The sequence below is a fragment of the Canis lupus genome, chromosome 28, assembly GCF_048164855.1.
Source record: "Canis lupus baileyi chromosome 28, mCanLup2.hap1, whole genome shotgun sequence".
Lineage (NCBI taxonomy): Eukaryota > Metazoa > Chordata > Mammalia > Carnivora > Canidae > Canis > Canis lupus.
The window spans coordinates 37,951,588-37,975,434 of record NC_132865.1 but is presented as its reverse complement, the minus strand read 5'-3'; the positions used below and the strand labels follow the sequence as shown (position 1 = coordinate 37,975,434).

Below are 23,847 nucleotides of genomic sequence, written 5' to 3'. Positions count from 1 at the left end.
TTGGCATGAATAAATTTGGTGACTCCGAGCAAGCTATATTGTGCATTAACTGCTGTGTGCCAATCCCTGTCCCGTGTGGGTTTACCCAAGCATAGTCCTGATGTTCCTCTGGGGATCCAGACTTCTCTTCAGTCAATTTTTCTTCATTACACGAATTACATGGGGCTTACTACATTGAGTATAAAGTGTTAACTAGTCTTAGAGATGTGTATTTCTGAGCAGAAACTGGAAAATTAAATTAAGCTGTTTGACATTAGATAAGAAAAACACACAAGCCAAGGAGGCGCTGTCAAGAATTAATTATTCTTTTTCTTTCTTTAATTTGAGTTCAGCTGGCTTGTATGAATATAGAGATACAGTCAGTACCCAAAGCAATTGTGGGATTAGCAGGGTGGGGCCTATATCTTATCATTCACTAGATACAGGTGAATCACCTCTTAGTGCTAGCAAAGTTTTCCCTTACATCAAAGGTATTCTCTGTTCTGGATGTGTAAGCTGAACCAAAGGCTGTGACAACTTCTTAACTGGCAAAAAATCCTGTCCACTTGGGATGAAATAATCAGCCAGGTTGGGAGAACTGAAATGCATCGGTGCTACCTGACTCTGGTGCAGTCTGCCTCAGCATAACTCCTCTGGGACAGTGCTTTTCATGGAATGGTGATAATGGTCTCGATATAGTACCCTAAGAAACAACACAGCAAAACTCATTATCAATTTTTATTTCCTACCATACACCAAATGTACAGCACTGAACACAATTTTGTTGCTTTGATGTAAGAAATATTAATTGTTTGAAGAAACAGTATACAAACAAGCTACTTCAAATTAAAAAAAAATGCATACATCATTGCCTTTTTGTTGTTTACAAAAGACCCAATTTACAGTATCTATCATTAACAGAGTTGAAAGGAAAAAAATCAGTGCACATTACAAAACACATCAAGTACAAAGGAGGCAAATAAATACAAACATACTTCACAAAACAGTCTGCTCAAACTATGCAAACACAAATAAATTAACCCGAAGTCATAGTAAATTATAGTAATAAATACATAGGTTGGTAAGAGATTTCTTTTAAATTAAATAAAATATATAACAAACTTGTTAAAATATTTAGCAAATTAAACTTTTGTCTTTGTAATAAGTGAACTTATTTGTATGCATCTATTAAGTACTGTATAGCAAAATGTTTGCAAGTACATAACTTTAATAGAAAATTTCGTTTGGTGTCCCATTTATAATAGACAGCACATATGGTAGCTCTTTTTTTTAAAATTGATTTTTAAATAAACACCGTTCCTACCTAAGAACAGACATTTCATTTTCACTAAACTAAGATTCAAGGGTTCAAATAAACCCCAAACCGAAGATAATCCCCACTTAGTACATAACAATGACCACAGTGTCATGGAAGTGGAATTACTGTTGATATTACTTTCAATTTGTGCAGGTAACAGTAATAACAGTGGAATATATCAAGCCTGTGAGTGCCATCACATTCAATCTACATATCCATGAGGCTAATAAAAAATAAACACTTTTGTTATAGCACAGAAAATTAAGCCCACACTAAGTTCAAGTGTCCATTTACACGGAGGCACATTGCACACGAGGTGTGTGTGCACACCAAAAAGGCAGTTTAGCTGGTTGTCTATACCTTTTTCTTAAAAAAAATAAATATAAAAAAACTTTTGAAACAATGCTTAACTACTTTACAATCCCTGAAATAGACATTGCCTTCACTATAGCAACTACTAAACTCTGATCCATCCAGAAAATCAAGATTTCAGGCTCAATTTCATGCGTGTGTGAGTCTATGTGAGTGTGTCTATCTGTGGGTATGTGTCTGTGGGTGTGAGTGTGTATACTTTGTAGCACTTGTAGTTCTATGGAAAGATTTTTTTAAATCAAATTGAAAGTTTTCCTGTTGCCTAAAGAGGGTAAGACAATGTCACCAGCGTTTAAAGTAATTAGATCGGAGTAATGTTTTTTTTCGTGTGTTATTATATTTCCCATTCCTTTCCAGTTCACCCAGTAAGATAAATGCTATTTCAAGGGATATGGTATCTACAAAATTTTCCATTTGGATGTGTTTGTATTTGCTAAGTACAAATCTACATCAATATTGTCACTTGTATATTGTACCAACATATGGCAGGAAAGCCTGGCTGGTCACATCAAGTCTTATTTCTCATCTTGGGATAAGAGTTGCCAACTATCTGATATGACTTGAAAAACAAACAGACAAATCTGCATCACTAAAAAAGCTTATGTTTCTTTAAAACATGTCAAATAAATAATTCATATTAACTAAAACCGTACAGCCAAGTCGAATACTTTGCTGATTGCTATATTTAATTATTGCTAACAAATTCTGAGCAGGCTGTTTCCCAGCACACTGTGCTTCTGCGAGTGCGCATTTCCCGCTAGTGGGCGCCATCTATCTGCTTATTTCTTCCCGCACCTCACGGCCAGCCCATTTATAAATACAAAAGCCAGTGAAAGGGAGGAAAAAAAGTGTGCAATAAAAATCAAACTGGACCATAGTGCAGTCCTTAGACAAGGATTTACGTCTCACTTTTCTTTTTCTCATTTAAACCCAGCAAGATATGTGATTTGAGAATCGCATTTCTATTTAAATTCTATTGGAAAATAAATTAATAAACACACTTGTAAAAATATGGCAGACTTCAAAATGCAGCTAAAAGATAAAAAACTCTTCGATTAGAAATAAATAAAATATAAAAATGTCACATTTATTTTACATATACTTTACAAAAAAACCAAACAAAGCCAAAAGAGTGCAATGAAGAAATAAAATTAAAACATATGAAAATAAATAAGATCTAGTATTTGACTGCATTGCTTTTAATCCAAAGAGTCTATCATAGTTTTTCTTTCCTTTTTATGTCAGCTGGGGGAAAAAAATTAGTGCAATGTTGCAATTGTAAATGCAGTGCGGCAACCTCCGGCTGTTCGTAGTTTCCGGTGCCGGCAGCGCTGTGGTCCTACACATGGATGCCCTTCACTGCCTGTTTGATACTTTCCAGCAGAGCTTTGCATTCCGGGGAATAGTCCCGTTCCAGATTGCTGTACATGTCTGTGAGTGTATTTACATAGGCCTCAAAATTCTGCTCACTGATAGGCCCCTAAAGGAAGGCAAAACACATTGAACCAATCAGAGTGATCCGGGCGGGGACAAAAGGAGGACCAAGTAACACAAAAGAGTAGCGGTGGCCCCAGAGTCGGAGGGGGAGGCTGCTGGAGTCTGGGGAGATGGGGAGGGGCTGAGTGTGCTGTGATTCATCCGTTCACTCTCTGCTCCGTTAATGGGATTGCTGTGGTTGTCAATACTCTGTGGTCAGTTTGGAGCCGCATCAGGTCGATGTCTGGCTACGGAGCGGGACCCCTGGAAGCTGCACTACTCCCTCTCCAGAGGCCGCCCCAGCTTCAATGGCACATGCTCAGCTCAGCACAGACCTTCTATCTGCCAAAGGGAATGTTCAGAGGCCACGGAGGAAGGCTTTCCTTGAACTCTTTTGACAGCCCTGGCCTGGAACTTAAGGACTTTAAGATCTGAGCCAGTTGCTCACTAACCAGGTGGAATTTTTTCCTTTTTCATCCTCAGACACCTTTTTGCACATTTTTCCCTTGTGGCATCATTGTAATATATTCTTGTATTTTTCTATCTCCGTTCCGGGTAGTATATCAGATTCACCAAGTCCAGATCTACTTATCTCTTAATCTTCTTTGTGTGTTTTGGTAGCACCTTTGCCTAATGTGAGACTTCAGAGAGTGATCCCATGATCTGTGTAAATCACATGTGTGCTTGAAGGGAAATGCATGACACGAAGGGCATGCTACGGACCATTTCCTGGTGCCTGCGTGTTCCCCTTTTTGAATACATGTGACATGTGCTTTACTTCACAAAATACTTGCAAGGAAGGACTTGAAAAGGGTCTAAATACTCTAGCTATAAAATATGTTACTGTTATTGCTGTTATTTAGAAGGTAGGCTTGCTAAATGGAAGATAATTTTGCTGTGCTCAGCAAAATACTGATCTGAATTATAAGTATTGACTAACCACAGTTTTCTGTTCCCTTTTAGTTTCTGCCTTTGCTGTATCATGTGTTTCTTGGAGTGTTCATAACTGGATGAGGACCCGGGCCACGGAGTGGATCGAGGCCACATAGCAAAGCTGGGCTCATCTGGCTTTGGAGCCTTGATCACATGAATGAACTCTCTGAGCTTTGATTCCCTCAACTACAGAATGGGAAGACCAAGGCTCAGTCTTAGGTGTTTGCGTGAACGTTTACTGTATTCAGCCCTAAAAATCACCACTAGGATGCCTCGCATATAGCTCTACAAGGTGAAATTCCCTTGTACCATAACAGTTATTTTTATGGCACTTGTGAAGGAAAAAATTGCAATGAATACAAATCTCAAGTATGAGTTAGACAAGTGTTCATAAATAATATTATAATAATATCCAATAATTTACCTTAATATTGGTCATAAAATAGTTTATTTTCCTTTGTGTTATTATTACTTTATTGATTTTGTTTATTGTCAAGAGACACATTTGGGATTGAATAAGATGAGGGCTCCATGCTGCAAAATTGAGTAAATTGAGGGATTTATTGCTTTCAGGTAAATCAATCATATTTTTTCATTAAATAAATGCTTCCCTAAATCATTCTCTATATAAAATTTGCAGCTTTAGAAAATTTGTTCTAAGCATTAAGGAAATTAAAAGCATTGAACAATGTAGCCTCTCTTCCAAATGTTTGTTATATTTATGAAAATATGAGAGGAACTAATTGTCTATGAATTTTAAGTAGCTGTCAAAACTCAAATATATATTTAGGTTTTGAAAATAAGGATGCCTTGCTCACTTTTTTATTCCACATAAGAATTTAAGTATGTTCTTCCTAAAGTATATTCTTCCTTAATACCAAGTTAAATTTTTTTTTTAAATTTTTTATGGTTTTTGAGTTGGGTGGATGGTACAAATGGCTGTAAGCCCTCTAAGCTTTCTATTTGGAAACAAACTTTTAGGGAGCTTTGGCCTCTGACATCCATATTACATTATAAAACGAGTTTTAAATAAACTCTCACCTTTGATTGCTGCAGTATCAAAAACCCTTGGCCTTAAGGTAATTTACTGTCTGTATGTGTCACGGTGCCCATGAGGGAGGTTGTTGCTAGTCAGAGTACCTGGTGGCTGGGGATGGGCCGCACGCTGCCACTGTGATGGAGCAGCGGGCGTCCTGCCTTGCACTTACCATCTGTGGGAGCTGAATGTCAGCAAGGCTTGAGATGAGAGCTTGGCTCAGTCCGGCCAGCTCCTTCAGCAGGCTCTCATTGTTCTGTTCTATGAGCTTGTTCTCCTCCTCTATTGTCTTTAGGTTGCTCTCCATAGATGTGATCTGAAATTGAAATAACTTGGGAATGTGAGCTGCTGAATCTGAAGGAGTGCAAGATGTTTCTCTCTCAAAGAAAGGCATCAGCTGAACGGAACTGCCAAGGAATGTGTACTTTGCACCTTCTCCTCATGAAACTGCAACCCTTCATATTGCTCTAAGTTTGGGAATCACATTCCCAAGCTTTTGTCTTTATCCCGGACTTCTCCCATGAGTTGCAAATTCCACATCTCCATGTGGCTACATGGTGGCTATCTCAAGCTCAGTATGTCCAAGCAGTCCTCACCTTCCCAACTTGAATATCACTCAGGCCTTCAAGGTATCCCTTAAGGCTCTCTTTCTCTCATACTTCAAATCCACTGTGCTTCTCTTTCCCAATATCCAAGATGGAGACTGTCCCTACCTGCACTAGTGGCCCCTGGGCCAGCTTTCCAGGTGACCATGACTGCCTTCTCATGGGCAGCCCTGCACCTGGCTTGGCCCCACACAATCTCTGTGGCCTGTCTTCCGTGCAGCTACCAATACAAGTCTCTTAAAATGTGAGTCAGGATATAGGTCAAATATGATTGGGTTAACTATGGGCTCAAAACCCTGTAACAGTTCTGCATTCATTCAGAATAAAAACCAAGATCTTTAATACGGCCTGGGGTGCTCCATGTGTTACGTCAGGGACTCATCTCTTCTGATTCCCCCTCCTTGTTTGCTTGCCTGCAGAAGTGCTCACTGTGCTTTTTCCCAGAACTCTGAGCCCTCTCAAGATTTAGGGGTTTTGCACTTGTGGTTTTTCCTGTTTGAAACACTGTCCCCTGTACCTATGTGACTACCTCCCTCAGCTTCGCAAGTCTTTGCCAACATGTGTCCTTCCTCCTGAGGCTGGCTATCCTATTTTATATTGAAACCTGGCTGCTTCTCCCTGTCGCCTTGTCCCATACAGTGTAATTAGTCATTTATGACTTTGTTGTTATTATCTGTGTCCCCCTTCTAGACTTTGAGCTGCCTGAGGGCAGAGGCTTTTGCTGTCTTCACTAATGGTTCTCAAGAGGAGGTCCTATGATTTGTAAACCAGTGCATCAAGCTCTTTTGTGGATCTGGCTGCTATTAATGAAAGATTAGACACTAGTCACAGTGGGTAAGGAAACCAGACCTGTGTTTCAAATGGACTGAAACCTTCTGTCTTAAGCTGCTATGAGTGAGGATTTCTGAGAGTCAGTAACCACAGAGGCCCCCAAACCCCTCATTTCAGGAGAGTGCAGAAGAGGGAAAGGAACTTCTGCAGGATTTGGCTCATTATTCTTTTCCTTCTGACTTGTTGTAATATAGTCATTATTAGTGTTTTTTTTTTTTTAAAAAAAAACTGGACTGAACTTTATTTTCCATTTGGATAAATCTAGAGGATGGGGTGATATTACACGGGAGAATATATAATTGAGAAATTGCTTGGATTTTTCAGTAAAGAGTCTGTCCAGAAAAATCTCCAAAAACAATCGTTTCTAACAGATACACATTCAGAGATGTTCTAGGAAAATTAAATGTGCAAAGGTGCTCTGTTTATTTGAATATTGAATAAAACTAACTGCTCTCATATCTTCTCGTAACAATTTTTCTAAAGCACATGTGCTGTGTAGGACTCTAGGTACGGGACAATTGGCTTTACTGCACCCAAGGCAAAAATATGAGTAGCTCTGCCTACAGGTACCCAATCAATGATGGCCCAGGTGATCTAGCTATACCAAGCTTTACAGTAACAGTGTCATTGAGGCACGCTTAGTTTTTTCATCGTAAGAGATCAGTTTAATTTGTAGTGCAATGAATGTTTAACAGTTTAATGTTTTGCCTCCACTAAAGATTGTGATCACTTTAAAAATAACTAACAGCTTTTCTGTTGTGTTGTTGTTGTTTTTACCTGTGTCTGAAGTTTCATCATATCTGCTTCAATTTTAAGGTTGGATTCATTCAGTTCCTTTATTTCTTCATCCAAATGCCTAATTTCTTCATCACTCTCTAAACCTACAAAAAGTCAGACTATCTGAGTTCAAACACAAAATATGAGACAGTGACAAGATGAGTCATTTTACGTTTAAATTGGTGGTTTGCTAAGTGAAAATTATACTTTAATTTGAAATGTTGAATTTTTACCCAAATCCATTCCCAAGATTCTAAAAAAGTGGGTTAAAGAGTTCCAGGACTGAATTCCTTTGTAAGAAAAGGAAGCAGAAGAGTACTAGAGTACTACCATTTAATGTAATGCCCTTATGTTCCAGATGTGCTGCTGGACATGTCTGCAAATAATTTCTCATTTAAACTTCACTGCACACTAAAGGGCATGTTCCATGATACCCTTTGCACATGTGAAGACACTGAGACCTACAGAGGCTAACTGAAGCCACCCTCATCACTGACAGAGGCTGTATAACCCGCCTGCTATGAAAGAATTGCAGAGCCCATGCTTCGTCTCATACACAGTGCTGTGAGAACAGTTACGACATGAATTATGTTGACTACTTATATATTTATTCCCTGTCTGTGACCTTATGAACCATCATTGGAGGAGAGCTGAGGTGCTGGCAGGTGGCTTAGAGTCCCAGGAACACAGAATTTGTGTTCCCTATGTAGAGTTGGATAAGGAGCAATGTGATCTAGGAGAGGGAACATGGGTTTTGGGGTTTGAATGCTGGCCTTGACTCTTGTTCTTGAACCTGCACAACTTACTTTCTTTGTGCCCCAGGTTCCTCTTCAATAAAATAGACATAAAATCTCTGTTGTGAGTATGAATGCAATAAATAATAAAGTGCTGAACGTATAGTAGGTGCTCAATGAATGGAGTTACTTCCCATCACTGTTTTATAGAAGGAATATAAGTGCTTTTTTTGTATTTTTTAAAGCTGGGAATGGTAGCTTATATTAAAGAAGACAGAAGCAGGATGTGAGGTGATTTTAACTGTCCTGAATAATGAATCCAAACCAAACACATGATAACAATTAAGGGGGAATAAATGTAAACTTATGCGTCTGCATTTAATAGGATTGGATTCACGAGAACAAGGATGAGGGAACTGAAAATTTGTCTGAAAGAGTTCTAGCCTCTTATACTGCCCTGGGGTTACTACTACTCTGGAAAATAGTTCATTGTTCACCGAAGGTGAACTTCATGTGTCTGTGACCCAGCAATCCCATCCCTAGGTACACACTTGAGACAAACACAAGCACACAGGGAGGTACACACAAGATGAACATAGCGCATGGCACAGCAGCCCTGGAAACCCTAGAAATACACCGCACGCCCACCAAAATGACACGGATGACTCTCACCAATAACATGGTGAAAAATGTAAGCCCTGAAAGTTTACATCAAGCTTGATAAAGCAGGTGGCCGTTTTGTGGGTACTTACTGCTTCGTTATAAGTATCTAACTACCTAAATAGAAGTGAGCCATGCATGCATCGATGAAGAGTGTATGTCACAAGATTGATCTGATATTGGGCTTTGAGATTCAATGAAGAAAAAAAGCAAACCAAAAACTAAGATCTAGGTATTTTAGTACATAGATCAACTTGAATATGAGTCAACAGTGTGACACAGCTCCTAAGAAAACAATAAACAATGGCCTAGGACCACACTAGTGGATCTATAATACCTAGGACACAGGATTTATTCTGAACTGGCTGGCTGAATCTGGGGAACTGTATTGCATTCTGAGCACCAAGTCTTATAGTTGTTATCCTACCACAGGATCTTCTCTCAGATGAGTGGGATCTCAGTCCCAGACTTGTTTCTGACAGCACCAGGGAGCATGGGTTATCAGTCAAACAGGCATTCTTAGTGCTATCAGCATTTGAGATTTTTCTGGTTTGAGCAAATGAAAACTTCTATTGCTCTCTTTGCTAAATTGTTTTTCCTTTCTATTTTTTTGCAATAAAATTCCACATTGGAGGATGATATTTTCTTACATGATATCTGGTAAGACAGACAATAAGCAAGGAATCACTGATAAAATATGAAGAACCATGAAAGGAACAAGCAGGGTATATTGAGAACCCTCGCTGGGAAGCCTCTTTTGATCTAAGACTTTACTGACAGAGTAAAAAGGCAGGCATGAATGCATCAATGAACAGCTTGGGATTGGGTTGGACCGAAGATCCCAGAGGAGAGAGTAGGGAGCACAGAGGCCTGGAGTGGGAAGGGAATGGGAATTCTGCTCCCAAGACTGTAAGAAGGCACTTTTGAGTGAAAGCACAGTGAATGAGGGAACAGGTCTTGGGGGACCTCACAAAGAGCCTGAGTTCATTCTCCGTGCAAGTGAAGAATTTTAAGCAGGGAAGTTGATGTGATCTGGTTGACTTTTCAAAAGCATAACTCAGTTCTGAGTGGAGAATGAGGTGAGAGGGAGAGAGAGCAGAAACCAGAAGACTGGTTAAGAAATTATCGCTGGGGTCCTGGCTTGTCTGATGGTCCTTTGCCCCATGGCAGTGAAAGTAGTGTTAATAGAATTCAACTCAACATATGCTTTGTAGGTGGGATCTACAGTGCTTGTGATGAATGGGAGGAAGGGGATGACAGAAGGGAGGAATCAAGGAAGACTATGTCTTTCTGCTTGAGCAGCTGGGCAACTAGTGGCATTTCTGGGATGAGAGAGCCTACAGGAGCAGCAGCTTCCAGCAGGAAAATCAAGAGTTTAATTTTGGCTGTTAAGTCATGAATGCTGTGAGAAGACTCTGAGAGCTCAGGCTCTTGGTACTGAGCTCTAGTTAGGATTTACGTTCCCCTGGCGTCCAATGTTAGTGACGACACTCAAGCCTCTTGATCAAGATGGGGCCATCTGGAAGATGCTTGAGAACAAAAGGTACCTAGAAGCCTGGGGGAAGGTATGGTCATGAAATGAGACCTCAAATAAGAAATACGTGACAAGATCTAACACATAATAGGCACTCAATAAATTCTCATGCAATTAATGAGTAAGTGAACTATGTTTTCATTATGATTTCTGGGATTTGGGGAGATTATTTTATTTTATTTTATTTTATTTTATTTTATTTTATTTTATTTTGGGAGGGGTAGATATTTTAGCCAATCTCTTTGTAATTTTTTTCCATGAATACATTACCTTATCTATTTCCATCAATCTATCTGCCAACCTCCTCTCGATACATTGTCTTTAAGAGCCTCCATCACTGAGTATGAGAGGATGCCCTTTGAATTTCACATTGTACTTGAAAATATTAACTCATTTGATTTTCTTAAGGACCTCAAGAGGCAGATACACTTATTACCACACTTTATAGATGGGAAAGCCAAGACATGAAGAAGTTAAGGAATAAGCAATAGAGCTGGGATTCAAAACACAAGCTCTCTGACTCTAGAATATGTTATCTTAACCATTATAATGCTACCTTTACTCATGGATATTTAATCTGATTTGAAATTATCAATTAAATGTGTACACTAAAGTTCCTTGACAGATACATACACAATAGAATAAAGAGTAGAAGCAGAGTGCTGGGGTAGACTAGACAGTATTGTTGACCAAGGAAACCATATAAAATTTTCACTAAATATTTTAGTAGGAATATATCAGTGGCCCTGTTTCTTTATAGGGTGCACCTATTTAAAAGCAAGGGAATATGCTTTCTTTACTCAGTACAGATCTATGCCTAATATACATAATTAGGGATTACATAATTTATAATAATACTTCATGTTCTGTATAAATTTATAAGGGATGTATATACTTGTATGCTCAACTTATAAAGGGCTGTAAGTAGTTAGACAGTGTTCTATCCAGAAAAGAATAATGTATTACAATATTTAGACCATGGAACTTTGCCACAGGGAAAGAACTAGAAGGGTCTACTAAACATAAGAACATATACAAAGGTCAACCATTATAACTTGTCCCACAAAGAACAGAAAAGCAAGCAGTCATTCATGTACAGATGTTTGAATTTTATTATCAAGGAGAATACTAATGGTCTTTAAGAAATTAACGTGAAAATTTAATTATGGCGAGGATGGAGAAGATCAATTTTTCTAAAATAAATGTAAATGTTTTTGGTGTAGACCTTCCATGTTTTAACTGGTTTGTAGGTCAAATTCTCCTAACATGTTATGTAATCCAACCAATTGCCTGAATGATTTGTACTTATTTTAACCTAATATAGCACACCAAGACATTTAAAGTCATATGCACTTTACAGTTTATTGCAATTTGATTGCTTTTTAGGACCTAATATTTAGGAATATTAGGTTACACCTGCTTTAAAAATCATCCAGGGAACCATGGCTGTGTCCAAGCTTTAAAGTAGGGGACTATGGGCTGGCACATCATTAGAGAAGACCTCACATGACTCTAGGCCCTCCCTGACCCTCCACTGACCACCGACCTGAACTCAGGTGGATTATTCTTTAGACACAAGTCATTGTAGGTTCTCAGGCTTTAGATGAGCATTAGCCCCTTGCTCCTCAGATTATGAAAACACGTGCTTTTCCAGTTTTCTGAGCCATTTAGAATAAATGCACTTCAGACCCTAGTCAATGTGGTCCAGCCATCTTGCTGCTGCTTCATGTCCTATGAAAGCTCAGCTGAAGATGCTCAATTTATAAAGTACCCTTTGTGCAGTCCAGCTGCTCCCAAGTTACTATCACCATCTATCAGCTGTGCGCACGCAGCCCATATCTCACTGGCACTCCGTAAAACTTCACTGTAGTTTGCTATACTGCCAACAGCTCACCACCTTGTTCTCTTTATTAGGAACAGCCTGTGATTTCTATTATATTTACTGTTAACGGTGTTACTGGTGTTCTTATAATGAAGATACATAAGAAATATTTTCTTCATGCACTCAGTTCCAGAGAAAGTTTTACTCTGAATTTACTCACTGACAGTGTCTCATAGTGACTACATTCTCCTTTTGCTTTGGCGTCTAAAAAGCCGAAAGTCAAACCTGAGATTTCTTCTTACCCACTGTGAAATGGCTTGCTTCACACATTCCTTCTATTATCCTCAGGCTTCTCCCACTTTGCCTTCTTATCTTTGATATCCTTTTGTCTCTTTTTTAAAAAAGTTATTTTTATTTATTTATGAGAGAGAGAGAGAGAGAGAGAGAGAGGCAAAGACACAGGCAGTGGGAGAAGCAGGCTCCATGCAGGGAGCCTGACGCGGGACTCAATCCTAGGACCCCAGGATCACACCCTGGGCTGAAGGCAGGTGCCAAACTGCTGAGCCACCCAGGGATCCCTTTTTTTGCCTCATTTTTTGAATTAACTTCTAAGTAGCTTTTTCTAAATGTAACATTGCACCCCCCATCATTTAAATAGTGCTTGAAATAAGGTGACAAATAAATAAATAAATAAATAAATAAATAAATAAATATTAAATTGTGCCAGTTTCACAGAAAAAGTTCTAAGAGGCAGTTGAGAAATGGAGAATATTTCCAAAGAACAATGAAAACATCTAGAGAAAGCACTTTAACTTAGCATTTAAATGTTGGGAAGAATGTCCAACACAGTCCCGAACCTCTAACTTTTTTTATTCCTCCTCCACAGGCAAATTGACCCCCTTCATCTCTTAGTGGTGGCCCCCAAGGACCACTTGAAGTATGCATCTGGCAACAGATGAAAGCCTCACAAGGAAAGAGTAGGAAGCTCAAAAGTGCTTCCCTCCCTCAGATACTGTATACCTTCTTTTTAAAAAAATTATAGGCAAATTAAAAATATTGGGCAATACTTTCAAAGAAATAAAGTATAAATGGTTACCTCATTCCAGTTATGTGCCAAAGATCCATCAAATAAATCTTCCAAAGCATAACAATGCTTTGCCATTGTTTCCAGACACTTTAGGGTGATGTTCTAAGGAAACAACACTTCCCTGAGATGGTATTGATGAGAAGTCTTAGGAAAAGAACTCAAGAATCAAAAGAAAATTGGAAGATCCAAAGCTCAGAACTGCATCTATTAACTCAGAGCTCAGAAACTGCGTCTATTAACTTTGATAAGGCATGGACACTAGGGAGATATGTAGGGAAATATAGATATAAATTTAAATAATCCAGATTCGTCATAAAAATATCATTTTGAGGATGAAACAAAATTTAATGACCCAAAGATAAATGCCAAAAACTGTAATTAGACAGAAGGCTTACACCAGGAACACACACATACATACACACACATACTCATGCTCATGCAAAAGTGGTCATTTTGAGGACTGAAGGACAAAAGTTCAGCCTGTATGTCTTAATCCCTTGAATAACACTGTTTGATTTTCTGTGTTGGAGATAGTTATGAGAAAGGAAGGAAAAAACCCAAGTAATTGTTTTTTAGATGAAGTTATAGTTTTAGTTCAAATTTAAGGAAAGTGTCCTTCTTATACATTAAAACTGCACTTCCCTTATAGAGAATAATGTGGCATGTGAATGCTTTGGGGAACTATGGCTGAGACCTTGGTAAGGATGGCAACCTCCAGCCCTGTGCTCTTACCGCCAGTTGCTTTGAGCTTGATGGTCATTAGTTCTTCTGAGACCTTGCCCTTTTTGATGGCTTGTGCATTTAGAGGACATCCAGATAGGCTGTGAGAATAGAAATTATACCAATGTGTGAAATGCATATTATTTCTTCTTTTTAACACATTATTTCTTACAAAAATTAGTTTTCTACTCACCACTTACTAAGTCTTTGCCTATTAATTACACTATAATCTGTAGTCTCTTTGTAGAAATAACATAATATTTATGAAAATGAAAGCAAAGGCTCTCAGATAATGTAATAATGTTTTGTGTTTTTGTTCCTTAAATCAAAATTCAAATAGCTGCTGCTGTTATCATTTAATTAATCTTGTTAAAATGTTACCATTCTGCATTCATGTAAGTGCCTTTTTTAGGAGTGGTTACTTTATTTTCTGTAAATGCAAAATGATACATATATGTTACAAATAAGAATTGTTCCAAACTAGTCAAAACTCTGAATGATAAAGCAGAATATAGTTCTTCTTGTTTTTTATGTACTGTAGTCTGATCTTTACAGAATGACTTAAATTAACACAAACCCAATATAACATGACCCCAAATAATACAAGCTCAAAAGTAAAAATAAACAGGTGTATCACATACTGTTTGGGGATGGGAATGTTTCTAATTTATTCTCTAACTTTTTAGACATTATTTTTCACTAAAAATTCTCTACCCTGAAAGGAGAATGAAAGGAACCACTATAAATATAATCAGATATAATACACCTGTGGATGGTGTATTGCCCTGCAGTGGGGTTTACACATTTTCCTTAATATTGTGCTCTTCAGCTATGCTTCCTTTCTTTAATGTCATCTGTTTTATTTAAATTGCACCAAAATGATAATGACAACATTGAACAAAACTTGTTTGCTGTAGTTCATGATGAGATGATTTTGTTGTTCTAAGCAACCATTAATTCTTGTGCAATTTTGTTGTATTTTTGGATACAGTTTTTAAATATCATTAGAAACTGTCACAATCAGCCACTTAGAATATTTTTTCCCACAGAAATTTGGTTGCAATTCATGTACAAACAATCATTTTCAATCCAAACATTAGGACACTTGGCAAAGTGAAAAGAAATGTTTCTGAAGCATGGCCCTTAATAAATGTTTGCTACATGAATGTGTTTTTTCAAAAGATTTATTGATTTATTTTGAGGGAGAGGGGCGAGAGAGAGACTGAGAGAGAGAGAGAGAGAATCCTAAGCAGACTCCATACTGAGCTCGGAGCCAGATATGGGGCTCAATCTCATGACTCTGAGATTATGAGCTGAGCTGAAACCAAGAGTCGGTTGTTTAACCAACTGTGCCACCCAGGCACCCCATGAATGTATTTTTAAGTGAATTCAAAGTTATTCTATATGGAGATTATATGAAATCTAAAATAATAGGCATATAATACTATATAAAAAAAGAAGGCTATGTGGTTTGCCAGAATTTTATAAATTAGGAAATATTTAACAAAGGAAAATAAAATAATGAAAAAGTTCAAACACAACAATGAGTCAGATCTATTTTGTAAACTTCTTGCTGTGAAGTATGGCCTGTATAAATTTCATTATTGTTTTCTTCTGAAAAGTTTGCACAAGTCTGTCTTGTTTTATGTCACATAGTGTATTCTCAGAAAATGGTCATTAACAGGATTAATACTTCATTGGTAAGGTGGATTTAAAGTGAACTGTAGTGAGTCAGTTGGTTGAGTGTCCAACTCTTGATTTCAGCTCCGGCCATGATCTCAGGGTTGTGGAACTGAGCCCTACAAGGGCTCCGTGCTCAGTGGGGAGCCTGCTTGGGATTCTCTCTCTCCCTTTTTTTCTCTTCTTCCTTCCCCACCCCTCCCTCTTCACCCCATTACTCTCTCTTTCTCCCTCAAATAAAATAAATATATCTTAAAAAAATACAAAAGTAGCCAGTAGTAAGTCCACTTGTCAGGTAATGGTAAGGCTATTCATAGCTCAGAACTTTTCTTCTAAACAAGCTGCTTTTTTCCAACAACAAGGCAATAAATTGCCCTGTTGTAACACAGTGGTGAGGAGAGCTAGCAAAGGGTTCAGAGCTGTGGGACTTAGAACCAAAGGGTATAGTCAAGTTATGAAAGTGAAGATATGGTTTCAAAATGTCACTTGATAGTTTGTATCTTCCAATGTAGTTACATCTTCCAAACTATAGTTTGGAAACAAATCTTAAGTCTGAAAAAATTGGAAGTGAAAATATTATAAAAAGTCATGCTTCCTTTTGAGGATGACCACGTTGTCCATGGAGCTTCAGTCTGCTGCTCAGGAAAAGCTGGAGGTTGGCTGGGGTGTCACTGTCAAAGTTAAGGCTTCTTATTGCAAAAGCAGGAAAAAATGTGTCATGGTTTTGATCAATTTGCAATTTTTCTGCATATAATGGCAATTTTAGACCATATCTTCATCTACCTTTCTAAAGTGAAATAGTAGGTGATACAATTTATATGGATATCACTCTTTATAGTAAAAAGCCTTAAAAAAATACCCCTCAAAAATGGCAGTTATGGCACAGCACTAAATGAGGTCTACTTGTCACATAGAAGTTCTGGTTCTAAACCTACAAAGATCTTGTGTGTGTGCTTTAATATAAAATCATTTGTCTTCTCAGACTGTCTTTTTTTCAAAGTAGAAGTCTGTCATGCAAGACTTAAAGCACAGTTTTAAAATAATTAGTCTGTAAATATGATGCTGATGCGAATGCATGGATCAAATCACTCTTCATCATCCTCTAAGCTAAATTTTGTTATTTTTCCCATTTGCTGCAGGTTGGAATGAGAAAAATTACAAAACTGACCTCTGAGAATAGCTGGGGAAAGACTTTGAGTCTGGCACACAGCAAGACCCACTGAACGCCAAGGATGTGGACAGGCAGGTACTCACTACGGGGGCTCTGTGGTCCCAACACGGTGTGCAAGGGCAGCTCCTGAACTTCCCTGTGCTTGTCCTCTTCTGTCAATGGAGGATAATTGTACTACCTCTGTAGTGCACAGGGTTTGGTAAGGATTAAAGGAATAAACCACCTAAGGTACTTAGTACAGTGTTCTCTACTGGAACAGAGCATGCCCTGAATAGATGTTAGCTATTGTCAGGGATAGAAAAGAGTGCTGAACAGCATCAGGGATTTGAGGGCCAAATGCAGAATGTATAAAAGTGTATCATAGGTTAAATCGTGCTCTTTCAGCATAAGGCATTCCTACCTTAATGAATTATTAACGAATTATTGCATATATACACATATGTTGATACAATTTTTATGAAAGGGAAAGGAAATAGTCTGGGTTCGACACCATTATGTGCCAGACTATAAGCTTGGCACTTTATTACACTATTTCATCGCATTCTACATATAGTAAAGAGAAGCATTCCACCTTAAAGAGGATATCCCAGAGTGAATTCAGTCTCTTAAACCTTTCAAGTAGCAAGAGAACTCTCTAGTGAAGAACAGTGAAATCTGAATTACTCACTTGTTTTAACATATAATTATTTCCTTTTTCCTAGAAAATAGTACCTTGGCATTAATGTTGAAGCCTAATTTTTTAACTCTTAATATTCTTTTTCTTATTAGAAAACAGGTAATATGTACATAGATACATACAGTGCATATTTGCAGTTTAAATATATTCTCAAGGTGAATACCTTTACCCTCAACCATAAACATATCTGAAGCTCCCCATGCCTTCAACAATTGTCTTTCTTGCCCCCAGTTAGAACCACTGCCTTGAATTGTAGGTCAATGGTTCCCTCACTTTTTAAAATGGAATTTTGCTTCTTGTTTTTAACTTTCTGGAAACAGAAGTATGTCATACATGTTCTTCAGCAATTCTTTTCCACTCAGCACTGTTCTAAAATTCACTCAGGACACATCTTCATTGTGACTGCTGCGTGGCAGCCCCCTATGCAGATACCACTGTTTACTTGCACACTTAGTGGGTATGTGGGTTGTTCCCAGAGTGGACTTAGCAGAGTGATGTTACCACAGACATTCTGAGACATGTCTCTGGGCTGCAGTGTGCAGGAGACTCTCTGAGGCATCATCTTGACAGCTCAGCATCTGGGTGGCAGGGCATGTTCATTTGCTCTTTTGCAACTTGACTCCTTAAAGGCACTCTGCGACCTGGAGTGTCTCTACCAATTACTTTTCCGCCCCTAGTGAGAGCCCCTGCTGCTCTGATCCTCACCAAGCCTTAGTGTCATCATATAAAACCTCATGATTTTTAAAGATAGTTCTGTTGTTGCCGACTGAGGGATGTGCTCATCATAGTCCAGCATTAATATTTCATTGTCAGTGTTAACATGGAGATTACTGAGTCCATGATAAGAAAGTAAAGCTACTGTGCAGTTAATATGCCATTAGGCACACTTGATTTGTGACTGTCATTCCCGAATATGGAATGAGGATACAAACTCAGAATAAAACAATGTGTGCTGTCGTGAACATGACCATGCATTTGAAAATCAAAAAATAAACCACTTAAAAAATGTAGGTTTTCTCGATAAGCAGATGTGACTGTATATCCACTTAAGACATCAATTCCTGAGACGCTTACATTTCTGAAGCCATTGATATGTATCTTTAAAGTCAAACAAGATACATAATGTCCCAGTTTTGCTCAGTGCATACTGCTCACAAGCAAAGCACCAGGGCTCACCAAAGCCTCATGGGATTTTAAATCCGCATCATGCACAGGGGCCAGAAGACTAGCAGGGCCCTCCTTGATTGGAGAGGTGTGTAGTGAATCTCTAGCGCCTTTTCTTTAGGTAGAATGTGAATCAAAAAGCTGGACTAAGATCAGTGTTCCCAAAAAAGGACTCCATTGAAATCCACGACACTCAGTGATAAAGGAATTAAGTCATTGTGAAACTATAAAGGGTTTTCTAAATCTCTCTCATCCTGTCGTATACTTAGTAGTCACTGTGTCATTCTCTTTCTGGCTGCTGGGGATGAGTCACATCTCCCCAGAAGCAAAATAACTACAATTTGGCCTGAAATTGAGCCAGTCTATGAGAGGGAGGGACATAAATATGTAAAGAGAAAGTTTACAATTACACTTCATAATAGAGTAAATATCACCACTTGAAATTGAAGTGAACCATTAAAAGACTAAACCATTAAAAAATAGCAGCATAAGCAAATTTGAGAATACAAAAAACAAATGCAGTTTCTATAGCACTTGAAAACTGTGTAGTAAATTTTTGGAAACAGAGGAAATAGCATTTTTCATTCTTCAAAGGAGTCAACCATCTATCTGGCAAGACTCGCTGCAACCTCTAAAGTGCTATGATGAGTGAACTCAAGGAGGGATTCCCCCCTCAACCCAAAGACATTGAGGTGACACACAATCACAACAATCACAACACAACAAAAGGCAGAAAACGAATGTTACCTTCTATGGGTGACAAAAACATTATTTACATGGCCCAGCCCATTGCAGCCGGGCAAGGGACAGTGTGGCAGCTCTTGTTTGTTCAGTTTCCAGGAGAGGGGGGCCCCATTGAGAGGATTCTCCTTCTGTCTCTTGGCAGCCAGGGGACAGCCAGAAGCAGTGCGGTGGGATGTGTATTTACCTGATATGTGACCTTGGCCGTCACACCCTATCACAGGACATCTAGAGAGACACACAGAGACATTACCAGCTGGGAGACAGCCAGATAGCTCAGGCAAAGCACTGTGGCGAGGTGAATAAGAAGGCAGTGGCAATTCCATACCATACAGATGGCAACTGGTGGAATTGAAGAATTTTTTAAAATGCCGCTACAACCAGCAAAACAGCATTATATTAGCAGAAATAGTGGGACACAGGCCAGAGCTAAGCAAGGTTTGCGCATTATCTCACACAATCTTCCCTGCAAACCCACTGGGCAGAGAGTTTACTATCTCATTTTTTAGGTGGGGAAAATGAGGCTTATAGAGCTTAGGTAACTTGTCACCCATTTTACAAGAAGTGGAGTCAAGTTCATGCCCACACGTTTAGCTCTAGAGCCAACCACATAGGCACCGTGCTACACTGCCTCCAACCAAAGACCACGGGTATAAGATGTTAACCGTGTTGCCCGACATTATATAGCCCCTTGCCCATAGAACTGGAATGTTGGTTTGTAAATGTCTAAATAATGTTTAGAAATGTTGTAGAGCAAAAATTTAAGATAAAATTTCACCTTAACCAAAATTAAAGTTTTTTTGGAAACACTGCCATACTTGTCATGCTTGTACTTCCATCATGCTGTTCTTCTTTAAAACAATTGGATAAAGTATAAACTCTTTTTTTTTTTTTTTGCATTATCAAAGAACTGCATACACAAAGCTAGGAATAAGACAATTTTCTCAAGCTCTTAGACTCTCTGCTGCTTCAACAGTCCTTGCATTTAATGGGGAACCTCCCCCCCGCCCCCCACCAACCTCAATCAATGCTCAGTTGCATCTCAACCAATGTCCCGCCTGCTTGACCAACAAGCTACATCTGGCCACACCTCAACTGCCACACCTCAACTGTCACACTCACTTGAGTTCAGGGTCTTCTTTTTCTTCCTTTGTAGGAGTCATTTTGACACCACCTTTCCTGGCACGAGGGCAGCCGGACAAACTAAGTATGTAGACAACAAAGAACAAAACCAAACCACATGATCTCACTGGCCATTGCTGGGGACATTCTGCTTTCCCTACTTCAGAAATGGAATTGGTCCATGGGGTGCTTGGGTGGCTCAGTCAGTTAAGTGTCTTCCTTCGCTCAGGTCATAATTCCAGGGTCCTAGGATCAAGCCTCATATCAGGCTCCCTGCTTAGCGAGGAGTCTGCTTCTCCCTCTCTCTCCGTCCCTCCCCCACAAATCCCCACTTGTGCTCTCTGCTTTCTCTCTCAAATAAATAAGTAAAGGTCTTTAAAAAAAAAAAAAGAAATGAAATTGATCTTACCTTCTGTGGGAAGCATAGTTTCCAGTCACATGCCCTGAACCATCACAACCTGGGGTTGGACACCTGGAAAATGAAAGAACAGAGTGTGCGGGCCATGTAGTTATAGTGGAGGGAAGGCGGTCATGATACATTCAAATAGAACTAAACGGAATGAGCTGCTTTTTGTGGAACCCTTTTTCCTCAAATATAATGAGTTTTTGGCTAAGAATACATTTTTAAAGAAAATGTTAAGCTAGATAACTCCTGTGTAATGCTTAGGAGACAGTGTGTTAGTTTCTACACTACCTGCGTTTTTTCATTTTAAATTTTATTTTGGAAAAAACCTGAAATTTGGCCCATGACCTACTACCAGCCTTCTGTCTATATCATGAAAAGTTTCCCTTTTTCTGCTTAAGAAGTAAAGTTTTCCAAATTGTTTTTGTGCACAATTTATTTTCTTTGATTTGCTCCACTACCACAATAATCCATTAAATGCAGATGAACAAGAGTGGTATGTGCGAGCTCTAGAGACTTGGCACATTAATATAGTTGCCAAAGAACCTAAGTCATTTGCACCTGGTCTGTTCTGCCTCATGGACCAACTTAAATGGCCTTTTGGAAAATCTACCAATAGCTATTATCAACAATCAACTGCTAAATTTGGAATGAAAAGGGGAAAAGAGGAAGGGAAATCCAATTCTACTTGGAATGCTGAATAGGAATAGGCTTCAAAATACACTTGAAAGTAAAAACTGATATAACTTCTCACTATTTGTCACAGAGGCTGTTTTAAAATGTTTGCTTTTCTGAAGGTTCCTGTGCACATTATTTTTGTTACTATTTCACTATATGCTCACCCCAATTCAGATTTCTACCCAAACAGGATGATGATGATGATAATAATAATAATAATAATAAATAATATCATTCATTTTCTTAAACTCTAACCCACTGAACTTGTATGAAAATGCTTTTATATCCAATCCTGATAGAACATGGAGAGTAAATGATTTTTCTTCCAACAAAATTTAAAATCTCATACATCTCTGCAGGCTAACCAGAGAAATCTGCATTGCACCTTTAACCAACCATTTAAAGATAGAGTTTGTATTCTATATGGCAGGAGAGGATTGAATGCTGGTCTTTTTCTATTAAAATTTCTCATAAAATAGTGGTTTACTAGCATATCGCAATTATAAACAAATCTGTGCAAATGAACTTGCTTTGAAATTCTACTTGAGTATCTAAGCAATAGGTCAATAAAATGTCTTTTTCTTTTTTCCATAGAAAAAACCTAAAGAGGTTATTTATCAGATGGCTGCATAAAACATGTAAATACTGAATATTGCTATAGAACTTCTCAATCTAAAAAAAATAAATAAATAAAAAAAATAAAAAAAGAACTTCTCAATCTACATGTTTTCAAAGTGTTATCAACATTTTTTTCTAGAAATAATGTTTAGAGAAAATACTTAAGAGAACCAATAGCTATTATTAAGGCATGGAAATGTACAAGTTTAGAACAATTGAGTAAGATTGAATAATAAGCGCTGAGTAAGATAAGTAAGTCTGATTGAGTAAGGCTGCCTGGCAACTTCTCCCTTTTCAATCTGTTAGTCATGTCTTGACCTAACATTCTTATATTTCAGCCTAGAAAAATGGCAATCTATAGCATGATTTCCAGGATCGATACTGACACAATCAACTGTACTTTACATATTGAATACGAGAAAAGTTGCATATTTCATAGTTCCATTTGCTATTTCTGGTATTAAAATTTCCGTTTCATATCTGTTTAAAATCACATTCACGTCTTCTTTCATAAACTTATTCTTTGTAATTTTTAGAGAAAGAATTTTAAACAAGCTAGAAAATGGAAAGACTAACAAAATATTAAGAAAATGAAAGATCTGAAATTTTACTTGTGATTTAGACCTCAATGTTTGTTCTGCTACTTACACAAATATTATTTTATCATTAGACATAGTAATCCTCATTTTTCTTAAAATATTATTATTTGCAAATATTTCATTAAGTTTGCCTAATGTTATTGCTTATCTTTTCTAAATTTATGCCCTATTATATTTTAAATGGTATAAGATAGGTTATAACTTTTTATTACCTATATGTAATATAGCAAGATGCAAAAAAAGTGAGAAATTTGAAATAAAGAGGAGAAGAATAGGAAAAATAAAATCAATAAGTAGAAGTTAATATACACATGGCTTTGAGATCCTGTAGACTCGGTTGGGTACTGAAAGTGAAAGATAGTCACAGGATCCAAAATTCCTATAAAGTAAAATATTATACTGTTTACTTAAAATTAGATGATGAAAGTGCTTTGCCACACTTCATGGGTCTGATTTAGAGTATAAATTCTGATATCAGCAGAAAAAAGAATTATGTTCAATTATTCTATTGTTATTTTAAAAAATGTTATAAAAGAAAAAATCCCCAAAGCAAGCAAATGAATTAAATTAAATTACACCGAGGTTGTTTTTAGTCATTTGACCTTTGTGGTAAAAGAATGCATTGGTTATAATTTGGTTAGTCATGATTTAGTACTTGTTAGTGAAGACCCACATGGGTCTTGAACGAGGGGAGTCCTAACACAGCTGAGGAAGAGCTAGGAGTTCATGATTCCAATACTTACTTAAGCTCCTGAGAGTTAGCAGCCATGAGGGATTTAAGAGTCTTATCTGCTAAAGGACATCCAGAAACACTAAAGAGGGATGAGAAAAACAAAAACAAAACACACAACAATGACATATACAGATCAAACTCAAATGGTATCTTGAGTTTGTGAACATATGCTAAATTTACTGGTGACCAGCAAATGGGAAAAATATAACTAGACTATAATCTGACTTTGCTACTCTAACCAGTTTGGGCTTGTGGGCACTTCAATTATTTCTCATAGACTCAAGTTTGCTATTTTATCAAATGAAGGGCTTTAACCCAATGAGACTCCTCCACTCTAGAATTCAGGGATACAATGATTACCGATTTGGAGTGCATTTC

At 37.9% G+C, this 23,847-nt stretch overlaps 1 protein-coding gene across 4 annotated transcripts in view; it reads right to left on the bottom strand.

Annotated features, from left to right (window-relative positions):
* Positions 1-703: 703 nt before the first annotated feature.
* Positions 704-23,847, bottom strand: part of LOC140620417 (suppression of tumorigenicity 18 protein) — a 137,846-nt gene continuing 114,702 nt past the window's right edge. For all 4 annotated transcript variants that reach the window (XM_072804642.1, XM_072804643.1, XM_072804641.1 and 1 more), the window contains 8 exons: positions 23,480-23,548; positions 20,848-20,910; positions 20,439-20,519; positions 19,323-19,544; positions 13,897-13,985; positions 7,328-7,431; positions 5,287-5,430; positions 704-3,149 (listed from right to left, as the gene is read on the bottom strand). In XM_072804642.1, the coding sequence (XP_072660743.1) occupies positions 3,009-3,149; positions 5,287-5,430; positions 7,328-7,431; positions 13,897-13,985; positions 19,323-19,544; positions 20,439-20,519; positions 20,848-20,910; positions 23,480-23,548 (913 nt within the window). In that variant the 3' untranslated portion in view covers positions 704-3,008. The remainder of the gene's footprint in view (positions 3,150-5,286; positions 5,431-7,327; positions 7,432-13,896; positions 13,986-19,322; positions 19,545-20,438; positions 20,520-20,847; positions 20,911-23,479; positions 23,549-23,847) is intronic.